The following is a 23,460-nucleotide window of genomic DNA, read 5'->3' on the forward strand; positions in this document are numbered from 1 at the left end:
CCCCAGGAGAAGAGTGTGGAGGATGATCAATTCTCCCGGAAAGTTTTGGAATGGCTGTCCGCCCGCGCACCAAATCGCATCGCCACCTCTGAGATATACTATATGCATACTATAAACTAACAGAAAAGAAATACTTTGGGATTTTAAAAGTTAAACAGACCCTTCTTACATCCCTACCCACACAAACTCGGCTCGCGGATTGTTGGAGTTACGGTTGGGTTTAGTGGAAATTGGAATCAGATTTTTATCATATGGTGATGGACAGGCTTGATCCGTATAGGGTTTAAAAGTCTTCGAGCAAATTGTTTGTGCCTCATCAGTCCATCAGAATGTGATGTCACGTGTCAGTTTAGTGTTTCACCCGCCATTCAATCTCCTTGTAGAAATTGTGTCAACAATTATCTATTACATTTATTATTGTGCATTTGCACTATAGAGGCAGAAAGTCAAGAAATCTGGTGTGAAAAAAAAAAAACTTTTAAAATTACAGCTGGAATTCCTCTTATTTTATTTTAAATGAATATTGTAAAATTATAATGTGTATATATATAATTATTTTTCATTAAAACAGAAACAGATCAATTAAAAATGTTTGGGTGACACACCACACCCAGTCCTCGGCCCGATCTCATTCTGATAAAATTACAAAAATATGCCTTAGGTTAAAGCATGTACAGTATATTTGTTTACAGCATTAAAATTTGTCCTGTTTTATGTATATGGCAAACACATTTAATCAAATTTATTTCTAACACACGCGGGCAGTTAAGACTTGGGTAAACTGTTTGATTTTTATGGTTAGAAAAAATTGCTTAATAGAAATATACAGTAAATGCCTCAGAAAGTATATATAGCGTAAAGTAAATATTGCCTGGACCTTTATACTCCATATGAACACTTTATGTTAATCTGCAGTCATCTGTGTTTCACAGAGTTAAATACACGGCACAATCCCACATGCACAGAAATTCCAAATTCTTTAAGATACAAGAGGCTGCACCTGGTCTGTTTCATTTGAGGTTGAAAGAACCAAGAAAGGACCTGAGGGAGTTCTCTGCTGCCCTGTGGCAGGGTCACTGACATTCACTGGAAGGACCCATTCCAACCTGCAGACATCACAAAACACATATAACCTGTTTCCTAAAGCATCACCCAAGTTTTGAAACCGAGAGAATGAAAGAGAGCTGCTTTGAGGCACTACTCAAACATTTGTAATACGGGACAAAAACACTGTAATAGAACCCAACAACTTTCACATTTGCTGTTTGTGTATGTGTGCTTTGTGACAGGTGTGCGCTCACTAGCCGACAGTGATGGTGCTCACCTTACAGAGAGCTTGTATAGAGTGAATATAAACATTAGGAGAATCCATTAGCTTCAATTATCTGTTGTCATGGAAGCTTGGGTTGCTGCCAATCATTGTATAGCATGCAGGTGAGGATTAGCCATTAATAGAACTTGGCTATATAAGACAATGAACGTTTTATTTATTTTTAACCTGAATGACGGATTGTCTGAAATAACTCTCATGAGTCTGGTCAGGTATGACCCATCTAGAGAATTTTGCTCCTGTTTGCGTGGCATTTGCTTGCCATTTGCTTGTCTATTGCGCATGATTATGCATTTCAAACTGTCATATTGCTGACATGCTTGTGCTCCTTTATCAAAACATAACTTATGACTTAATACCTAGATAATTTGTTTAAGTATTTTCTGTCTGCCCAAACACAAAACAGTGTTCCCTTGCTAATCCTTTGTAAATGCTTTTTTGTGCATGCATCTATAGCAAATTAACAGTCTGGTCTTGTAGAATAACATCACTTCTCTGTACATCACTGTACGTCTCAAAGGAAAAGATCCACAACAATAATATAATAAAGGACGTTTCTCCCTTTATGACATGACAACATTACAACATGAAAACTTAACACAAAGCAATTCTATAAGTACCCTGACAAAGTACCTGCTGTATACCTGCTGTACCCTTTAAAGGTACAAATACGTGTCTTACGCCATAAAGGTACAGCAGGTACATCCTTTGTTATAGACTAAAGGTAAACATTTTAAAGGTAAAACAATTTTTATGACAGTGTAGGTGGTTTGTTTTTAATTGTCTAAAACCTTATGCATTAAACTTGCACACTTCATTTGTTTTTCATAGAAAAAGTTGCAGTACACTCTTAAACATAAAAGTGCTTGAAAGGTTCTTCACAGCGATGCCATAGAAGAACCATCTTTGATTCCACAAAGAACCATTCAGGCAAAGGTTCTTTAAAGAACAACCTCTTTCTTACCTTTTTATAACTTTTTTAAACCTTTTTATAACCTACATACGTATATCTTTATGTACATTTCATTTTAATTTTGAAAATGAAAATATGTATAAGCTACAAAATAAGATACAAAAAGCTACAAAATATGTAAACATGCTGAAAATGTAATATAGCCTAATTCAGAAACATCAATGTGGGTTGAAAAAGTTGATGATGTGTTCATATATGATTTCTTAAATTCAATGCCATTTATTAAGAAACTAAATTTGTTCAATCTAAAAAAAACTGTCATTATTCATTTTCCCTCAAAGCCTGTACTCTAAACCCATTACTCTTTTGTCTGTGAAACACAGACAAATATATTTTGAGAAATACTTTGTGTCCATACAATGGAAGTCAATGGGGTTCAGTGCTGTTTCTTCAAAATATCTTTTGTTTTCTGCAAAAAACAAATTCATACTGGTTTGGAATAACATGACAGTCAGGATTTCCTTTGGGGGGGGGCATAAACTAGCCTTTTACCCAAAACTCATTTAAAATCTGAATAACCACCATTAATCATTTATCTGGAGTGCAGGTGAGAACAGGATAGCGAGTGGTCTATTTACAGAAGGAGGTGGTCTCCTGTTCTGTGTGACAGTGTGTTCTACATTTGATAAGTGGCCAATGAGTATATCTGTCAGGTTTATGGCATGTGTGAGTGTGTGCGTGCGTGCGTGTGTGTGTGTGTGACAGCAGATAGTAAATCAATAAATACTCTCATTCATGTCTTGACTTTTTTCAGCTGTGAAGAGGAGTGCTCACATGCAATGGGGTCTAGCATAAGCACACTTAAAAGGGTCTTAACCTTAGTTTTATATTCACAGAAATATTAACAGATAAAATGGTAACCTATTACTGTGTACTTTGAGCAAAACCCTATAGAAATCAATATAGGATGATGGTTGAATAATTATTAATAGAGACAAAAATTATGCGACGCAAACAGCAAAATATAAAGAATTTTTCTTTTTTTAACTTAAATTAAGGTAAGAAGGGTTTAAAAAGTAAGTAAAGCTTTACAATCATTTAAATTTAATGGCAACTAACAGCTAAACAGTTAAATCAAAAATACTTAATGTAATTAATGTAAACTAACAATGAAACAATGGACAATAATCTTTACAATTTCTTTAATTTAGAGGAATGTTAATTAATAATTTACTATTGAAAAGTGTTTTATTGTGCATTTCAAGTAATATCAATCAAACTACAGTTGGGTTGTTTTGGTAAAGTAATAATTACTTTTTGCAAATAAACTCTTCAGTTGTGATACAGTAATGTTACAGCACGATACAGTAAAAATGTAAAAAAAAATTATGCAAAATATTCTGAGTTCCTAAACCTTTTTAAAAACTTTGCCTTGTGACATCTAGCCCCAGGTGACACTCCTTATACCACATGTTGCTTTATACATTAAGTACATATACGATTTACAAATCTAACCCAATGTATCTTCCAAATTCATTTATACTATCATAAATGAACAATGAATGTAATAATTTAATTATTTTAATTTAATTATTTAATCATCCTCAAGATTCCTTGAATTGTTAACAATGCAAAATCATTTTTATTCTCCCTTGACTTCAGATTGAAAGTAGGATTGTAACGCTCTTAAAAGCTCCATTCCTACACAGAACATTGATTGAATAGTATTTGATAAACAATGGGTCAGAATGAACACAGTGGTAACCAGATGTGGACGTCTTTCCGCAATGACACTGTCGAATGACTGAGGTAATGAAATGTTCCCATGCAAGCTATTTTAGCAGTTTTAGTGCATAAGGTCATGATATTGCCTCTCGGTGTCCTGGGGAAACTTGCAGTGCTTCATAGGTCGCGTCTGCCACTTTGTTTTCCTCACACTGAGGTGTGAGTGTACCGAGTGGCTGAATCACGGATGCAGACCAGTGAATCACCCTCTGTTTAACACGTAGATGATACCAGCGTCCAAGCTGTCTTGTAGGCTTAAGTTTGTCTTCAGCTATGGTAAACAAATGTCATGAGCAACTCACGCCCACTAACCCACTCCCGGAGCAGCACTGTTGATGTTTAAGAGGGGAAAGTACCCATTTGAAACCACTGTCCATTAAGGTATTAAGAACATGATTAGAACCATAAGCTCAAGCTCCCATGTGTTCATTCAAAGCTTATTATGTTTCCACAGTGTGTTGGGAACAGGTCCTCCTTTCTGTGTGGGTGGTCTGTAAAGCTACACTGGAAAAATTGCACCAAAAGCAGCATGTTGTATCGGCCTGCAGCCAGAAGCCCAGATGTGACATTAATTGTTTTTAATCTCTTCAGTGAGGCAGTAGTTCCTTTCACACTCAGTGTGAATATAAGGTGCACTTGAACGCTGAACAATATTGCTGCAGTATGTTCCAAAAAGAGATGTTTCCTAAAGTAAGGTATTCAACCAGTTGGTACATTATGTGCACCACGCTATTTGTACATTTACCCAAGACTGGAAATGCATTTAAATCCCCTTAAACATATAGTCATTTAGCTGATGTTTTCAGTGTCCAACAAACTCCCTATGAGAATAGAAGAGGCCATAGGTTTATTTTTCCAAATTTCACAACCCCCAACCCCCCCCCCCCCCATCCAGCTGAGCAGCGCTTGAGGGAAGAGGTAAAATTGAATATGTTGGGTGATATGTGGGGTGCTGTAAATCAGGCTGATGTTTCTGCAAAACAACTGAGACCTTGACTGCTTGAACTTTATTGCTTTACTTATAGGCCCATATAATCTTCACTTCACTGGTCTTTATGTCAACCTGAATTTGGTTGTTTGGTTGACAGGTCTTTTGCTTACAAAATAATACATTTTCCTCAGAGGTGGGAAGTCGTAGTTCAGCCATAAATAAAGATTTTGTCATTATTTACCCAGCCTCTTGTCATTTCAAACCTGTATGACCTGTATGATATTTTGAAGAATGTTAACTATTGCTTTAAGTATTTTTACTCACACGTACATTTTCAAAATATCAGTATTTTATCAGTATTTTTCCTTTGGAAAAATGGTACTTTCCTACATTAGAATCCATCATACCTTCTACTCCACTACATTGGATAAATACATGTCTAGTTTTTACATTTAATACACGTATGAAAAGTACATGAAAATTGTACTCATTTTGTTCTTGAGGAAACGTAAGAAAGACTTTTAATGTACTTAAGTATTAAAGGTAGAACAACACATAAAAATGTATTTATGAAATGTAGTGGAGTAAAAAGTATACAGTAATATGCACTGTAAAACTTTGCTGTAATTTTGCAGCAGGTTTGCCAGTAGCTTACTGTAGATTTCATGTACAATTTTGTTTTAAGCATAAACTTACCTAGTTTATATATTTTTCTTTCATAAAACAAGACTAAATATCTTGGGTCACTTTTCTTGTTATGTAAATGTATCATAATTTAAGAAGTTTTTAATATTTTTACAGAAAACAAGAGAAAAAAGCTTAGGAAGAATGTCCTTTTTTCAGGGTTGCTGTGCTAATGCCAGTCTCTTCTTGCTCATTTTGAATCTCAAAAGTCAAAGTGTTTTAATTTTGATTAAAGTAATTAAAAACAGTACTAATTGGAAAGTACATTAAGTAGTAATTAAATCTACAGTAAGTTACTGGCAAACCTGCTGCAAAAACTACAGCAAAGTTTTACAGTGTTCCACTGAATAATAAAAACTAACACTGAGGCACTGTAAACTGTTGTCACTGTTTCACAAGCTAATGTCTCTCAATCCTTTGAGTAATACTTTGACACTGAAAGGATTTTCCATTAGTTTTCTTCCTCAGAGCTTGGGGCTTTGTTTACACTTTTACAAGTACATGAAAATTGTACTCATTTTGTTCTTGAGGAAAAGTAAGAAAGTAGACTTTTAATGTACAAAGTACTTAAGTATTAAAGGTAGAACAACACATAAAAATGTATTGATGAAATGTAGTGGAGTAAAAAGTATACAGTAATATGCACTGTAAAACTTTGCTGTAATTTCGCAGCAGGTTTGCCAGTAACTTACTGTAAATTTAATGTACAATTTTGTTTTAAGCATAAACTTACCTAGTTTATATATTTTTATTTCATAAAACAAGACTAAATATCTTGGGTCAATTTTCTTGTTATTTAAATGTATCATAATTTAAGAAGTTTTTAATATTTTTACAGAAAACAAAGTGTTTTAATTTTGATTAAAGTAATTAAAAACAGTAGTAATTGGAAAGTATATTAAGTAGTAATTAAATCTACAGTAAGTTACTGGCAAACCTGCTTCAAAAACTACAGCAAAGTTTTACAGTGTGCTATTTATAACATAGTGAAATATCTTTTTCCAAAAAGTCAGTTACTCAGGTACTTCCCACCTCTGATATTCCTTATATATTTCAGAGAGGAAAAGCCATGCAATACTCTATCCAAACAAAATAATTCCCACCTGCACAGTTTTGGAAAAGAAACACCATTTCAGCACACATTAGATATTAGTGTTGGGGTAAACTACCAACGTGATGAGTTTCGGGTTATCAGACTGTGTTTTCCCTTTCTATCATTCACTATCCATTCAGTATATCTCATCATTTTGTTAAAAAAAAGACTCATTCATATCGATCTGACTGAGACAGGTTATGAGAAAGTGCAGCTTGTGATGTTTTGAGGTCTGAAACAGAGGGGCCCTATGCATTAGAGCAATAATGTTCACCCTGGGGGTTTCAAACCTCCATGTAGGCTACGGAAAGGGGGAGGCCGGAGAGGAAGAAAAACGTGGAGGAGAGAGAGGGGAGAAGAGGACTTGTAGGAGTAACAATTCTCAGGAGGAACCTCCAAGAACCTCCTGATTGGGTCCAGCGGAGCTTTCATTGTTTGCCTTTGTCTTTGACATCTGAAATTCATTATGTCCAGAGGCTGAGGTTTGTCCGAGGGATCAAACTAAGAACATATGTAGAAGAGGGGGAGACATTCCCCTTCTCTTTAAAAGCAATGGAAGCATTTATTTTCCTTTGTGGTGTTTCCTGATCTCATATCAAAAGCTGTATTGTTTCTTTGCTCACAGGGGTCCCTAACGTTTTGGCAGCTTGTAATTCGGTTGCACTGCGAGAGTCCACTGATGCCGCTTAAAGCAAACAGTGCACTCACCAACAGTGTCCATCTACACTGGCAAGTTTCTCAGAACCTAAAACTCTGGGACATTTTCGTTCTGTAAACTAAATGAGAAACAGATGCACAATATGAAGGTATATTATTTCAATTAGAATTTTTTACAGGGGAAATTAATGTGAAAAGGTTTGGTTTAAGTGATACAGTAGACCACGATCTATGAATCTGTAAGTAGAGAAATTCTGTATGTTCCGGTAGTGAGATCTACAATTACGATGTCATCGTTTTTTTAAAGGCTGTAAGCTGAAGTTTGCAATGTTTGTGGGAACCATCATGAACATGCTGTATGCTACACACAAGCCATTAAAACAGATTTTATATAGTTATTATACATGTAGTTTTTATAGTGTTCATATAGAATTCTTTAAGTCCAAGACCTAATTACACTAAGTACACAGAATACGTGAGGTTTCAACATATTCAGTTTCAGCATTTTATTGGTTTCTAATGCTGTTGTTTTCATATAACAGTAATGCTTTTTAGCGTGCAATACATGTGCAACCTCATAAAATTCTAATTGGGTTCCACTGAATAATAAAATCTAACACTGAGGCACTGTAAACTGTTGTCACTGTTTCACAAGCTAATGTCTCTCAATCCTTTGAGTAATACTTTGACACTGAAAGGATTTTCCATTAGTTTTCTTCCTCAGAGCTTGGGGCTTTGTTTAAAATTGCTTCTTAACGATGACAAATGTCAGATAAGAACATTTAAATGTCGCTGAATGGGCTTGAATGATCTTTAAAACAATTATATGCTTGGACAGTTTGATCTTTCCTTTTTTGTCAGTAGCTAAACTTTATTTTTCGTGGGCCTTGGAAACATCAACAAATTAAAACAAATTTATAGTACCACAAAGAGTGAACAGGAAGCTTTAGTCGTCCATCAATATAAACTATAGAAATGAAGCAGAACATTATATATTTTACAAACACAAACATGCAAGTGAAGTTCAGTTTGTAAAAAGTTGATTTTATTAGATTTCATTTTAATCATTAGACAAAAAATCTCACAGGGACAATCAATTTAGAAATAATCTGGAAATCTACAAAATAAGTTTAGATGAAAATATATATAAAAAAAATCAAAAACGTATATCACACGGCCAGGACCCAAAATTAGAACAGAGCAACAAAATAAACCAAACTAATATTTACAATGTTATAGTATTTACATTAAGGCATTTCAATTACACAAAACTTGTCAAATTCCACATCACAAGGCCAATGCAATAAATACATTGATTTTTTTTACAAGAAAGATCTGGGGTAAAACTGAACCCTCTTTTTGTCAAATGCCTGAATTGCTGTAATAGTGAAATAATGATGACTCTCCGAATGATCTGTCGCCTTTTTGAACAACAGAGCAGTTTTAGTATGTAATGCTGATAAAAACAAACATCAAAAGGCACTTTAAGATGAAATGTGTTCCAAAGGCTTTACTTCAAAAGAACAGTCATGGTCTCGTTCATTCATATGAGCTTATGCGTCAATGACAATTGGAAAACAAATGGGTCGGCATGCTTCTGTATAAAGAAGCCTGTACAAATCACACAGCTGTCTGAAGCCCTTTCCACTTCTCATTTCTTTTCTATACCATTGTTTAATAATTCAAGAAATAATAGCTGTTCAGTAGCAGCACATTATAATCCAAAGCTATAAATATTTCAGCAACTGAGGCAGCCTGAAGAGGGAATCAAAAGTCCTGTTTGAGGAGTAACTATTCCAGTGATATATATTAAAAGCATTTATCACACATATACATCTTTTCCAGTCAAATTCAAGTGCAAAGTAAAAAGGGAGATGGCTTAGTGCTTTGTAGATGTATGTACATGATTTCACAAATTCTGTATGTTTTACTGCTCCATTTTAAAATGTTTAAAACTACGTACAGTAACTGCACTCTTATATCTTCCACTTAAGTCTTTTTTACATCAGAAGCTGAGAAGGCAGTTTCATGTACAAGACAGCTTATTTGCATTGAAGAGAATTTCAAAATGAATGAGGTGCTGTAAATGAAGACTATGGCATTTGCAGCTACTAGCAAAGACTTTGGATTTCATAATATAAAAAAATTATTTTATCCTTGACAACTTGTCTCGTCAAATCCGAGAATAAGTTTTCCCCCAAACATTATAAGGTTCGTCATGGCATAGACAAAGATATAAGTTTACTTCAAGTGCATAATAAGAAGTATGTGTTTTTCAGTTAGTGTGTGTGTGCTTGTGTGTGGGCTTCTGTGTTTAATTCTGGTGCCTCTTCATATGCAGAGCGAGATGATCGGATCGAGAGAAGCTTCGGCTGCACACGGCACACTGGAAGGGTTTGGCTCCCGTGTGCTTCCTGAAGTGACGCGTCAGTTCATCTGAACGAGCGAACCGCCAGTCACAGCCCTCCCATGTGCACCTGTATGGCTTCTCACCTGAAGAACACAATAGGTACCACGTCTGGTTAGGTAAATGCAGTAATGATTAGAACAAGACAGAAACTGTTTCCATTCAGTTAAAACAGGTTTTTAACCTGTTTCCACCTTACTAATGCATTAGTAATACTAAATGATTAATCTGTGTAACGCTTCTCTGTGTAATTGCTGTGGTAACCATAACAAACATATATTAGAGGTGTGGATAAAGCACATAAAATTCACTTAATCTATCACTAAGATTAAAGTTGTGTTCATGCGTGTTGACAAGACGAAATCCATATGCGCCAGTCTTCTTACTCAATGTTTGTCTTTCTAACTCTTGGATTTAAAGCCAATTTTCCAAGACAATACAAAATTCATTTCTTTTTCCAGAAACAGGGCCGGTCTGATAATCCCTCAACACATGTGCACTGAAACCACAATACTTGGAATATTATTTGATTCTTTGAAATATCAGCATGGCCGAACACCACCCGCAAACAACATAACACGTTATCGTTCTCATGGTTGTTGTCTTTAAGTACGGAAGCCCGTAGACTATAAAGAGTGATACTGTGAGTTCAGCTGTTTCCACCTCATGCAGTAGGCGCGGCACTTCCAAAAACGATTAACCAAACGTCAGAAAATGTGCCTGTCGTGGGGCTTTAACATGCATGACGAAAGCCTCAAACAGGAATCCTGTAATGACTTGTTTAAATAGCTCATCTTATATGCTGTCTGCCTGGGGCTCCTCTCTTTTCTGGTTATCTGTTCAGGGTGAGGGTTCTCTATGTCAAAGAAAAATAAAAGAGAATCCCCCGTTTATTAAAGGGATAGTTCTCCCAAAAATGTAAATTCTGTCATCATTTACTCACCTTTGAGTTGTTCCAAATCTGTATCAATGTATTTGTTCTGATAAACAAATAGAAAGATATTTGGAAGAATGCTTATAACCAAACAGTTCTAGGACCCCATTGTCTCCCATAGTAGGAAAAATGAACTGTTTAGTTACAAGCATTCATCCAAATATATTTCTCCGTGTTCTACCAAACAAAGAAATGTATACAGGTTTGGAACAACCAGAGAGTGAGTAATTCATGACAGAATTTTTATTTTTGGGTGAACTATTTAAACTCTGAATAACGATATAGTGGTAGATGTTCATATAATTGAACTAAATAAGAACATTTATAAGTAAAAAAATATGAAAAACTTGAATTTGAGTGTGGGGATAGAACAGAGAAATCAGAGTCCCCTGTTTTTGCCAGCTGTTATCAAGGTCAAAGTCATTATTCATAGACTGGAATATTAATACAGACCCATTAATCAACATTGACCAATAATTGTGTCCATTTAACAAAAATAATATCAAAAGTCTACAGTACCCAAAAATCTCACATTTCCTGTTGTTACTCTATAAAAAATTTTTTTTAAAATAATCGTTTAAAAACAATTTTAGTATCAAATCACTGTTTGACATTTATTTGGCTACCCTGTTCTATAGATGGAATTGGCATCAGAATTGGCTGCGATTGACTAAATGTCATAATATTAGTTTGACAGTAGCACCTAGAGTCGAATCGTCATGTCCACTCTGACACGCTTTAGTTCAGTTAATTTATATACAGCAGTCCTATGGAAAACAGTGGGTGGTCTTGTCATAATAGTGGTTTAAAAGCAATGTGTGAGTGATTAGGTTTTCGACGACTTGGTGACACAAATCTATACCTGGAAAATTCTAATCGGATCGGATTGCCTGATAAGTAGTGATTAAGTGCTTGTTTATCCAAGTCACATAGCAAAGAATATTTATGAATATTTACACACACAGAAGAGACTGCTCATGTTCATCCTAATTCTGCTTCTCCAAATACAGACAGAGCACAAACAACTAATGCTGATATTTACAAATGTAGCATTGAGATCATTTATATATTTGACGTGGAAACGCATGAAAAGGTTGTTCATGTGTGCATGTATTTGGGCACGGTTTTGGCGCATCATATTAGGGGGCGACGGACGATAACTTTCAGGCGGCGTGCAAGAATGAACACATGTGCATGCCAACAACGCGCTTCTGCCCAGCAACACGACAGTAAAGTGCCAAAATAGGAGACGGGTCCAGCTTTATCGAGCATAAATAAAACCATTTTTAATTGGAGAACTCTTACCAGTGTGTGTCCTCAAGTGAGCTTTTAGATGGGACGACTTGGTGTAAACTTTCTTACAACCTAAAAAAAGAAATACATTAAAAATATATTAAAACAACATTTTTTGCATTTGACAGAATTGTTAAAGGAACAAAAAAGCATTTTTGTGTTTGATTTTAATCGTTTTATGGTTTCATTAGAATCAGTTCATTCATTCATCACCACAGTCACAAATGAGAACATCCGGTTCTTTGGTTTCAGGCTACTTTCTTTGTCAATTAGGAGTCCAAAGCCCATCTCAACTCTTGAGCTATAAAACCCCACTCAGTGAGGCAAAGCAGTGATGGGTTCTAAATTGCAAAGCGCGTCGCTTCAGACATACAGCTTCTTAGCGTAAATGCACTATTAATGGCACTGTGAGGCTTGTCTGTTTTACAATTTGCCCAGTCAATTTGATGCAACAAGATTCAATAACAATCAGCCTGACGTCAACTCTTTGGCATTCATTTTGAGCCCTGGTTAAAAGGCTTTAGCCATCTCTGAATTATTTAACAGTGGATCCGAGCGTGAGTAAAAAGCATGGTAGAAAAACGTGCAAGCTCTTTTGAACTTGGCCTTATACTGTACATGTGAACTGGGCATGAAAACCGTTGCTTTTTATAATTGCATAATATAGATTTATTGCTGAAATAAGAAGTCTCGCTACAGTGATGTTATTGGGAAGGGGTGGTTTATACGTACCTTGAAAATCACAGTGGTGTATCCTTCTCTTTTCGAGGTCTGGGTTTGTCCTTCGGTTGTATCGGACAGGCATGGACCCAGTGGTTGCAGGAGCTCGTGTTGAGGTGGGGGTCGGATGACTGGGTGCGCTGACGGCCATTTTGGAAGCAATAGTGGCGGCGTAAGATGGCGGTGGTGTCAGATTGTGAAGCAGTTCCTTCTGTCTGTCAGGACTGCCTGGTTCTGAAGTGGGCGGTGAGGGAGGAAGGTAAGGCATTTTGAGATGCGAGTGGGCCTGACCCTGGGGGTGAACAAAGTGACCGGGGCCGAGAGGGTACCCGGTGGCGTGCATGCCACAGTATGTCTTGGCAGAAGTCTGTTGGGCTGCTAAGTGCAGGTCGTGGAAAGTGGGCATCTGTGTGTGCATAGACTGAGCATGAGGGTGGGAGTGAGAGTCTGTGACAGCATTATGGGGGATATCCAGCTCTGAATTGAGGAGCTGAAAGAGAGGCCCATCCTGTGGTATGTCAAAACCTTGCATCTCCTGCTTGATAAAGACACAGCTATTGTCATCCACCGTGTTGATTCCAGACCCCGGAGTGGAATTCGAATTAAAGATGCTGGTGAATTCTGGTAACGTTGGCGGAGATGGACCATTTGTGCTTACCGGGCACTCTGGATGAGAAAAAGGAGCTGTCACGGTTTCAGTTTTGATCTGGTTGGGGACTGAATGTCGTGTCGGCCGGCACAGCCCGGTTCTTAAATACGCGATGTCAGGCAGGTAGACATTCATGTTGATGCTGTATGGGGAACCTTGGTCATCCCCGAAAAAGTGGTCCACTACAGAAGCACTGTCTCGCCGTGATTTCTTTGGCTCTGGGAGAGCCACAGGTTGTGGAGATAGATATTTATCCATCTCTAATTTAGCCTGGGGAGTAAAAGAGAGAATCATAAGATTGTGTTGCAGTTGTAAATGCCATCAACGGTAAACGTGATAAACAGAATGATAATTCTGCAACTGCTTGAATATTGCATACTTTGCTTCTGTCAGCAAATCTACCAGGATCTCTTGGGACTGCTTGTGTTGGCTGAGCACAATCACGGTATACATAAAATTTTAGAAAAGCTTGCAGGAATGCATATATATTCACTTACTGTTGCAACAATGGCCAACCGCCCTGCTTACTCAGCTAACCCAACATGTTCAGGGAAATACTGGCTATTGAAAGGCATTAAATGGTTTACTATACAAATGCATTATGCAAAACAATTAATGGTAAAATAGTTTAGCATTTATTTAGACGTTATAGTGTCTCCATTCTGTACTTGCTAGGTGGGGTTCACAACAGACAAAAATGTTGAAGCAGGTGAAACTCAATGCATGACACATCTGTGACATCTGTTTTGTTAAGCTTCCAGGAGAGCTAAGAAAAAAATACACACAAACGATTTAAATAAAAGTCATAACTTTGTATTATCAATATCTGGTCAAGTTCACAACATCTGTAAACATGTCGAGCTAAGAACCATAAAATCTATATTAGTAAAATATGATTTATTTGTACGTATGATCTGTGATCACGCAAAAGGTACAAGAGAGGATGAAGCGCGTGCACTTCTGTATAAAGCTGCATAGAGCAGTCAGAGGTAAAACATTTATCAAGTCTCCTTCAATACGTCTCTGCTAGATTCCGCCTTAGACTGTAAAACAGTGCTCATACCACAAGCTCAAAACAGACTTTGCTGACAGGTGGAAAGCATGCTGGAAAGATTGCTCAGCCTTTCCGAACGAACCCCGTTCAATTATCATGAAACCGTAATCGGTAGAATATAATGCATCAATGTTCATTCATTATCTCTACATAGAGTCACTTGTGCAATAAACAAGAGGGAAGAAAATAACTCGCACACTCGGAATACCAGGGCTGTTGAAGTGCTCTTTACGCATAGCTATTTCTGGATTTAGATCTTCCAGCTGTTCGCCGGACATGTATCTCTTTCACAAGTTTTCAGATCCAGGCTCGGCGTTGCTGGGAAGTTTCGGTGCGGTGCGCGCGTGGGCGAGGAGGGGGAGTCAGTTGTTGACGGTTCGGTAGCCAAGACACCAACTGCAAGCAACTGACACGAGTCTATCCGACCCAGCCCATCCTCTCCCCTCCGTTACAGCCGCGGGGAAATCCCGACAAGATAACCGAATCCTTCTAAAATACCGAACACTGTACATTTATTTAATTGAATAAGCTTTTAAAAAGACGCGACGATGACGGGACTGCAGGCGTGGAGCACGCGCCATAATTTGCAACGGCGTGACTGGATACATATCAACCTTAGCCTACTTCATCCAGTCAAACAGACATTCTCGAGAACAGCAAACAGAGCAAAAAAGAACAATTACCTGAGAGTAGTCGCCAGATAAGCCCCTTTCAGTGTCGGGATTCTTGACTTCAAAGGAATACAGAGAGGAGTCCTCCTGAAAGCCGTCGGATAGTGAGGGTTTGAGAAACGAGAGAAACTCATCCTGTCCCGGCGCGAGCGCGGAGCTCATCGTAAGAAGTGTAGCGGCCATAAACCCGTGGATGCGATGGAAAGAGCGTCCGCAAAAATGTGTTTTGAAAGACGATGGGTAGGAGGAGGTGAGTGTACAGTATGTTGCATGGAATGACACCCGTGTGTGCGCGTGCTTTCGGTAGTAACGTCCCGTTTTGCCTTCCTCCGTTCCTGGAGCCCCGGCATATGTATGAGCACTGAAAGGGCGGGGCGTGACTTTCAGAGAGCGAGACGACTACACCTTTACTACTGCTGAGTGTTACTGTAACAGCTGAAGCAAGCCGTCAAAACAGTGCTGGAGTTAAACATGTCAAGCCATTTACCTGCGTGAAGACAGCACGACGCTCAATAAAGCTGGGGGAAATATTTACTTATGGGTTATAATCAAAATGTCACGAAACGTTCCCTTATTAATAATAATTTCTGCAGAGCATACCGTCAAAACGAGCATCGATAAAGAGTAAATAAATGATTGTGTGAGAAAAACAGACCTTGTTATAAACAGTAAACATATCCAAAGCATAAAATCAAGGTCCAACACAATTTTAAAGCAATATAATGCAGGAAATAAAAAGTCCAATTCAACCTGAATCAACAAAATGAAGCTCTTCTACTGCTGTTCTTGTTGGACATTCGAGACTGCGCCGCGTAACATTAAGATGACACAAATAAGCGCGCGATGCTGCTGTGATTAAGGTATGCGCGCACTCCTCTATTTTTATCAACCGCATGTCTCGCGTCTTATGAATCAAAACGCAGGATCCAGATCTTGTTACAATCAAATGACACATTTACATAATCAGCTATTTTTCATTTAACAGGGTTCATCTTTTTCTTTTTGTAGTTTCTAGTTTGTACATGAAATGTAAATAGAAATTTACAGTTAAATTCAACCCACACTAAAAGTACAACAAATTCAAAGATTTACATTATACAACTGCATAAAAGTGATTTAATGGCAAGAAATTCTTTGTCTGTGTACTTGAAGGCTACATAAACACATGCAAACCTGTGTAACTAGTTATGTAATAAGTCGTCTAATAGCTTAAACATGCTTTCATCAGGGATTGCATGACATGTTACACTCTTAAACGGGTTGAACAAGTCTATTATTCGGTTTTCCGTTTTAGTTTTCTGTACCAATCTGGAACTTCTTTATTGGTCTGTAAGAAGAAAGAAAAATGAGTTAAATATTTGCTTGGAGGAAAAGTTTTATACAAATGTATCAAACGTTTATGTGGGTCTAGCAATAAGTATGAGGCTAAATGGCAAGCTAAGTGGCAAGCTAAATAAATATTGACATAAAAGTTACAAAAGCTGTCACTGGGGCAGAAGCCCTGTCAAAAAGTACACCTTTGTACCTATAGAATTCTTATTAGTGCCTTAACAGGTACATTGGTACCAAATATATGTACCTTTTTAAATAGTGACATCCCAGTGTCAGCTTTTTACCTTTTTTATGATGGTGTGAGTCCAGAAATACAATTTGAAAGGCTCTCTACATGGACAGGCAGGTAAAACTTACAAACACTGTGGGTTTGGGACCATGGTTATACTGCTCCTCATCTGTGTTTTTTAATTGTCTGTGTCTGTGAACCGCTGTACCATCTGTCTCAAGCTCAGGTAGGGAAAGAGAAACATGCTCACCACGCTGCTGTGAGCGCATGTTAATCAAGACTTGCTTCATCACAGACAGTTCCTGCAACAGAGTAAGAACAAATCAGTGTTAGCTCCATGGTTAATGATCTAACCTTCATCCCACAAAAGCCATCTTCTTGATAACAGGTAGAAGAAGTCAAAAGTTTCTAAAGTGCTTGGATTACAGCATTGTTGTGCCAGGAGTGCTATGACCTTAGGCAGGACAATTGACATTGAAACTATGGACAGTGATGGATCACACAACCTAATGTTTGGTGTATTTCTGCATGTCTGAATTGTGACACACAAACACACAAATGATAATCAATGTTTTAACTAATGTGTACATATAAACAAGGCCACTTGTGCATAAATGATTTTTGTTTTAAAGAGTAATTGGTTTGTTGTAATTATTCAGACACTTTATTTATTTTTTTAAATCTGTGCCCTGAAAGTACCTATGCAAAGAACAAGGCTCTACTTCTGTAAATACTTCTGAATCAATGGAAGGAAACGCCCTCAAACAACACAGCTTTCTTTCACTGTACTCTGAAATAATTCGTATAATTCTGTTCGGAGAATTGTGAGAACAGATAAAAGTTTACGGAAAAATATTTGTGTACACAGCTGACTAAAACAGACAAAAAAGAATGACCCAATTTCTTATAATTGTTTTAGTTGTCCTCATAGCATTAAGACACTAAGGGCCCTATTGCACATGAGGCGCAAGGTGCAGTGCAAGTGTTTTTTGCTAGCTTCCGCCCGACGCAGTTCTCATTTTCCCATCCTGCGCCGCGTTGTTTAAATAGCAAATGCATTTGCGCTCATTTGTGCGCCCATGGGGCGTGTTGGTCTAAAAAAGAGGTGTGCTCAGGCGCATTGTTGGCGCATTGCTATTTTGAGGAACTGAAGACCAACTCAACTCAAGACCAACTCAAACCTGGTCTAAAGTCAATGGTGCAATTTTTTTTGTTATTTAAAGAGCACATTAGGAATATGCGCCTATAGGCGGGTGCACAGTGCTCGTACATTCTGCTTATTACAAACAGAGGGACCCGCAGCAGCACACAATAATGCCAAATATTACAAATAAATGGATTACAATGTAAAATATTATTATTGTGGACATAAAGATAAAAATCCGGCTTGTCCTGTAGACGGTCTGCTTGCGCGCTTTAACTTCGCGAGCGCAACTGGCTCTCAAAGAGAATGGGAGATGAGACTCTGATTGGTTTACTGCATGTTTGGCCCACAAAACATGGCCCATTACTCATTAAGAGAATCGGGACAACCCGTTTAGACCATGCGCCCGGGGGCGGCGACCGTTTTCCCGTCGTTAAATTAGCAAAAGTGGATTCGGACACGCCCTGAGTGCACCTGCGCCGTGCGCTTTAAACCATGCGCTTAGATTGTGAAAATAGGGCCCTAAGGATGTAAGGTGGCCTAAAAACAATGAATAGAAGAAAAAAATACATAAGCTACTTAAAGTAATGACAAGATCTGGAATTATTTGCTATATATTATCTGGTTTTGTACTGTAGAGTTGCAAACAATTCAAATACTTGCTGACAACTGTGTATTAATACATCAGTTAATGTATGTTTATAATCCTTGCGTTCAACCACAGTCTTGTCTTAACTACAACTTATTAGTCATTTGTGGCTGCGTTAAACAGATCTCTTCAAGTTTTTACCTGACTTAAGTGAATAAATTAATTATACTCAAAGATCACAGGAGAAGAGCAACTTCTTGTTTCAGCATGCTGCTAAAACCATGGACATTAAATCTCCTTCAGTAAAGAAAAGCAAAGGAAAGTGACAGATATGGCCTCTAAAAAATAATGAATGTGGCTTAGTAAATATCACAAAAACAAACAGTTATATTAACTTTAACTAATTATTTCAGCGGGACATATTGTGATGTGAAAAAAATGTGATTAAAAACCCAACCGTTAATTTCTCTAAAATTGACATATACTATTTAAGTTTATTTAATCAAACAAATAAGTATTTCCTTAATAAATTATATTTTTAATATACACTTAATATTTTTGTTGAATTCTAATAGATACATTTGAGTTTTTCAGATTTACTTAATTTTTTTACTTAACAGTTACACAATTTAAACAATATATTTTATTAATTTCACACCTTAAAAATTTACAAATTTTTTTCGAGTGTAAATTGTATCACGTAAAACAACAGTAACTTTTTTTAGAGTGAAAAATCTTCTAGAATAAAACAAAAAGTTATAAGCACAGTAAAAAAATATATAATATTACTTGTGAACAGTTATTTTTACTTGTTAAAAAGCAATCCAAAATATAAACCAATTTTGAAATTTGTGAACGATTTAAAACATCTCCTGCTAGTACACGGCAGCCCAGTTCAGTGGTCAATGTGGATCAGCCTGATGCGTAAGAGTCATTCAATATTTCTATTTATCACTGCACGGCCGTATGCCCTGGTATGCTAAAAAGTGCCAGAGAGGAGCAGCTGTCTGTAAGGATTGCATGCTTTCTGCCAACATGCCACTGGAAGTTGTGAAGTCGGCACAGTGTGTGCCAGCAGTATTTGGTTGAAAATAGCTCCAGATTTCACCAGAGCTTAATCAGTTACGCCTTGCCTTTAATATCCTGAGACTTCAGAACGTCAGAAGAGGTGTAATGTACCTTAAATCTGTCTTTCAATACAGCATCACACCATAAAATGAATACAGATGCAATAGAACAGTAAATTAAGATAACCTTTTCAAAACAAAACCAATACGATGTATTGATTGCCGGTTTAGTAGTTCATACCATACCTTTCAAAACACTACATTCAAAACATATGGGTCAGGTAGATTTGGTGTCACACATCAGATCCTCACAATGAGGCAATCTACTAGATGTCTGTCAGAAAACCACAGGCACTCTTGCGAAGTTATGACTAGTCCGACGACTTGATCATGGGAAACAGTTGACCTGAACGACTGGATTTTCTAGTTAGCGAGTGTACCTCAAACACTTCTAAAAAAGCTTTCACTACAAATGATCAAGCTGTGGTGAAATGTTAAGGCATTCGGAACAAAGCAACAAATCCATTGATCGGTTAGAGCCACGTTTGCCCAAGAGGCCTTTTAACAGGGTGATGACTTGTTTAGACAGTGCAGATACATGTACTGTAACTGCTGTTTGAAATGGAAGGGCTGGATGATAGATGACAATGAACAAGGACACACCTAGTGTGTGTGTCTTGCTCTCAAACTTGTATGGACACTTTTAATAGACAATGTATGTAAATTAAAAAAAGGTATTGTGTATAACCAATTATAATGTGTGAGTTTTATTCTTTTCTGTTTAATACTCGCTGTCACTTACCTTCAGATGGAAGTAAAACTAGTGTACAGCATACATGTTTAAGACACCTTTCACAGTGTCCACACCAGACACGATGTGATGTTGCAACTTTAAAAAATATTTTTCTTTTCCATGGTATTTAGAGTTTTTGCCCACAACACTGATATGCGACAAGCTACAATGGATTAGTAGCTTCTTTTTTTTAAATATTGCGTGTTGCAATTATTTATAATTTCTTAATATTGTTAATTTTGAAAGTCTCCTGTATTCACTAATTTTATTATCAATGGTGGTAATAATTTTAATTGTATTTAATAAAAATGGATGAAGATAAAAATGTATCAAAATGATCTAATGCGTGCTGCATGATTTTTTATCTGTTACGATAGTCACGTTGTCAGATTATGCCATTTTGGCTTCAAAATTCTTATCTTGTCATGGGCAAGAAACAATGTCACTATACGTTGTTTCCCAACAAGTAAAATTTTCATGTTTTATGATGTGTGTGATGTCATTGAGAAAGGCGGAAGTAGCGAGTGACTTCCACAAACAAGAGCGTCAACAAACAGTGTGTTTTGTACTGGCTGTCGCATCGTCACAATGAATGATTTTCTAGTTTAATGCTCCAAGTACTCACTGGGTTGCAAAGCACATCCGATACAAGCATTTACCTTTTATCACTCTTTTCCGATACATCATAAAGGCTGAAGTATTGTTGCCATATCTCAACGAACCTTTCCTTCATCAAATATAATAGTTTATTTTTCGTTTTGCACTGTTTAAAAGCTACGTCTGTGCTCCTATTGGCAATGACAACCCGTTGTGAAGGACGTGGGAAAACATGCTAGTTTATCTGTTGAAACGTTGTGAAGGGTTGCAGGTGCAATGTTGGTTGTCATATACAGTACTATGACAAACTATACAGAACGAAACAATCAAATCTTGCATTCCGACGCCCCACGTCATTTATGAATCACGACGACAAACAAATCCTGTCAAATTTGGCTGAATTTATGTAGAGTAGTATAAAGGAGACAAGGGTTATCAAGACAAAAGACATATTGTCTGCGAATACCTGCGATATGTAGCATCTCTATCCAGTTATTATATGCTTTATGCCTTTACCGTAAACTATGTCAGTAGTATTGCTGGTTTTAATAACCTTTAATTAGGTTAAAAAGCACGTCACACCACTGACAAAAGATGCAGCCAGTCATTTCAAGCCAATACAAATGATCTAACATAGAGGGGAATGTATAACACACTGGTGATGAGATTTATTTTTTATATGGCAATGCCACTGCAATTGCAGAATGACGCATTAATGTAATGTAATTAACATAATACACCAAACATATCATTAAATTAATACCAGAGACGGCACTTAATGTATGGCACAAAATATAGCAGCTTAATCATGTGTATGACTGTCTCCACCCAAGACAAAATGTAACTGTAATTCATTCATCACTGTGGGATGCACAATACATGACACACCCAAATGTAAATGTTGGGTTGGTAGCGTCTCAAAATAACGATAAAAAAGTAAGGTAATAAACTGTGTAATGGGAGTATATTTAATAAGTAATAAAAAGGTTGTTTCCAATCAACACTGCCTTGTATGTTTTTTTTAAACATCTGAAATAAAACAGTATACTAAAACATAAATCACGGTGCATTAGGTAGATTAGCATATTTTTTTCTAAAACGCATGAGATGCCACTGAAAAGAATGAATTAAGGAATTGTGCTGGTTTTTAATCTGCTGACACATCACTTACCTCTCTGTGGTTCAGGAGCCTTTCCAGATCAGCTGCCATGTTATTTTTCACCTGCAGCAATGCAGTCTTTTCTTTTCGCAGTGCTCTGGAAAAATAAACATACACACATCATTTATAATGTGAGGTGTCTAAGGCTCTGCTTTGTACATCACAAAATATATATTTTTGTAAATTAGTGATAGCAAATACATTCAAACAATAACACAATGAAATACTAATCCATCTGCATGTAAGGTTAAATAGTCACCCACGTGTACTGTACATTCATGGAGTAAAAACTGCATTCCAACACATCAAATTTGTATGTCAAACACACTGAATGAGTGATGACACACATAGTCAAAAGGCTTTTCTGGCTCTTTCTAGGTATTTAACTCAATGTGTAAAACCTGAGAGTCCATTTACGCAGAATTGACCATCGAGCTGTGAATGAACTCACAACTACAGGCCTTGACAGAAGCAGTTAAGCAAACACTGATTAAAAAACCTTCAAATAAAACCAATGTGAAATCAGCGACCCATGCATAAATGCCATACACCTCACTGACTCCTCAACACCTGTCAGTGCAGAACCTGTCATGCTGATCTGGACTATGTTTCCTATTTCCTTTAGTGAGGATTGTCTCCGGTATTAGACGTTCCTCTGTCTCAGTTTAACTTGCGTGTACAGTTTATATAAAAAGAGTTTAAGGGAGAGGGGGATGGGGGGAGATTATACCTGTCATTGATATGTGATTTAGCCAACAAAAGCCAGGCATGCACACACGCACAGACACATACACTCAGAGCTGTCAGGTGTGCACAGCTTCTGACCTTTATCTGCAGGTCGATTACTCTGGCTCTCTAATGAGATGAAACAGAAGATATTTCACATAATGACTTATCTTTTCTCACCCAGTTTAATGTCCCATTAACATTTTCAAGTATACAGTAATATTTAAATTAAAACTAAACCTTTAAGCTTTTTCTACAAATGAACTTACCATGCCTTCATAATTTTTTAACGATAAAAATCTTTAGATTTTATGGTTTATGAAAAGTCTTTTATGCATAACCTTTATTGTTTCTATTTGAATCCCATTGTTGATTGTTTTTAATACCGCAATTCATAAATATATAAAATATGAAAATCTATCATAAATAAATCACTTAAATACTGATTATGTTTACATAAATGGTCACATTTCATCTCAGTGTCATTTTCACCACAACACATCTTTTTTTTTGCCACACAAATCTGCGTTAGTTTTATAGTAAGTTTTTGTTTACTAAGTGAAGAGAATGCTTGAGATAAAGAAAATTCCATTCAATCCAAAAACATTATCTGTTCATTTTTTGCTACCATTTTTTTTAATACATATATTGTAAATACACACACCTGTGCTATACGCATACCCACCTGTGCTATACATAGAAA

The 23,460-nt window shown here is 36.9% G+C and overlaps 2 protein-coding genes across 3 annotated transcripts in view; both read right to left on the reverse strand.

Moving 5' to 3' along the window:
• Positions 1 to 8,416: 8,416 nt before the first annotated feature.
• Positions 8,417 to 15,465, reverse strand: klf5a (Kruppel like factor 5a). 2 transcript variants are annotated; one of them, XM_057331392.1, is made up of 4 exons: positions 15,134 to 15,465; positions 12,760 to 13,666; positions 12,040 to 12,099; positions 8,417 to 9,886 (listed from the first exon to the last, which is right to left on the reverse strand). In XM_057331392.1, exons 1-4 carry the CDS (start codon positions 15,302 to 15,304, stop codon positions 9,708 to 9,710), a joined length of 1,317 nt encoding a protein of 438 aa, XP_057187375.1. In that variant the 5' UTR covers positions 15,305 to 15,465; the 3' UTR covers positions 8,417 to 9,707. The 2 variants fall into 2 exon arrangements, with proteins under 2 accessions (XP_057187375.1, XP_057187376.1); XM_057331393.1 differs by lacking the exon at positions 15,134 to 15,465 and adding an exon at positions 13,776 to 15,122.
• A 161-nt stretch (positions 15,466 to 15,626) lies between these two features.
• Positions 15,627 to 23,460, reverse strand: part of pibf1 (progesterone immunomodulatory binding factor 1) — a 34,090-nt gene continuing 26,256 nt past the window's right edge. Inside the window, exons 16-18 of the mRNA XM_057331391.1 lie at positions 22,044 to 22,128; positions 16,811 to 16,984; positions 15,627 to 16,448 (exon numbers count right to left, since the gene is read on the reverse strand). Coding sequence (XP_057187374.1) covers positions 16,395 to 16,448; positions 16,811 to 16,984; positions 22,044 to 22,128 — 313 coding nt within the window. The 3' untranslated portion in view covers positions 15,627 to 16,394. The remainder of the gene's footprint in view (positions 16,449 to 16,810; positions 16,985 to 22,043; positions 22,129 to 23,460) is intronic.

The sequence above is a fragment of the Triplophysa rosa genome, linkage group LG4, assembly GCF_024868665.1.
Source record: "Triplophysa rosa linkage group LG4, Trosa_1v2, whole genome shotgun sequence".
NCBI lineage: Eukaryota > Metazoa > Chordata > Actinopteri > Cypriniformes > Nemacheilidae > Triplophysa > Triplophysa rosa.

What these genes read in the sequence shown, in the direction of transcription:
- klf5a (XM_057331392.1), bottom strand. Translation starts at nt 15,304, where the DNA reads ATGGCCGCTACACTTCTTACGATGAGCTCCGCGCTCGCGCCGGGACAG. An exon ending in TATCTGGCGACTACTCTCAG is followed by an intron (nt 13,667 to 15,133) that starts GTAATTGTTCTT and finishes TTTACTCCCCAG; the next exon opens with GCTAAATTAGAGATGGATAA. An exon ending in ACACCACTGTGATTTTCAAG is followed by an intron (nt 12,100 to 12,759) that starts GTACGTATAAAC and finishes TTCTTTTTTTAG; the next exon opens with GTTGTAAGAAAGTTTACACC.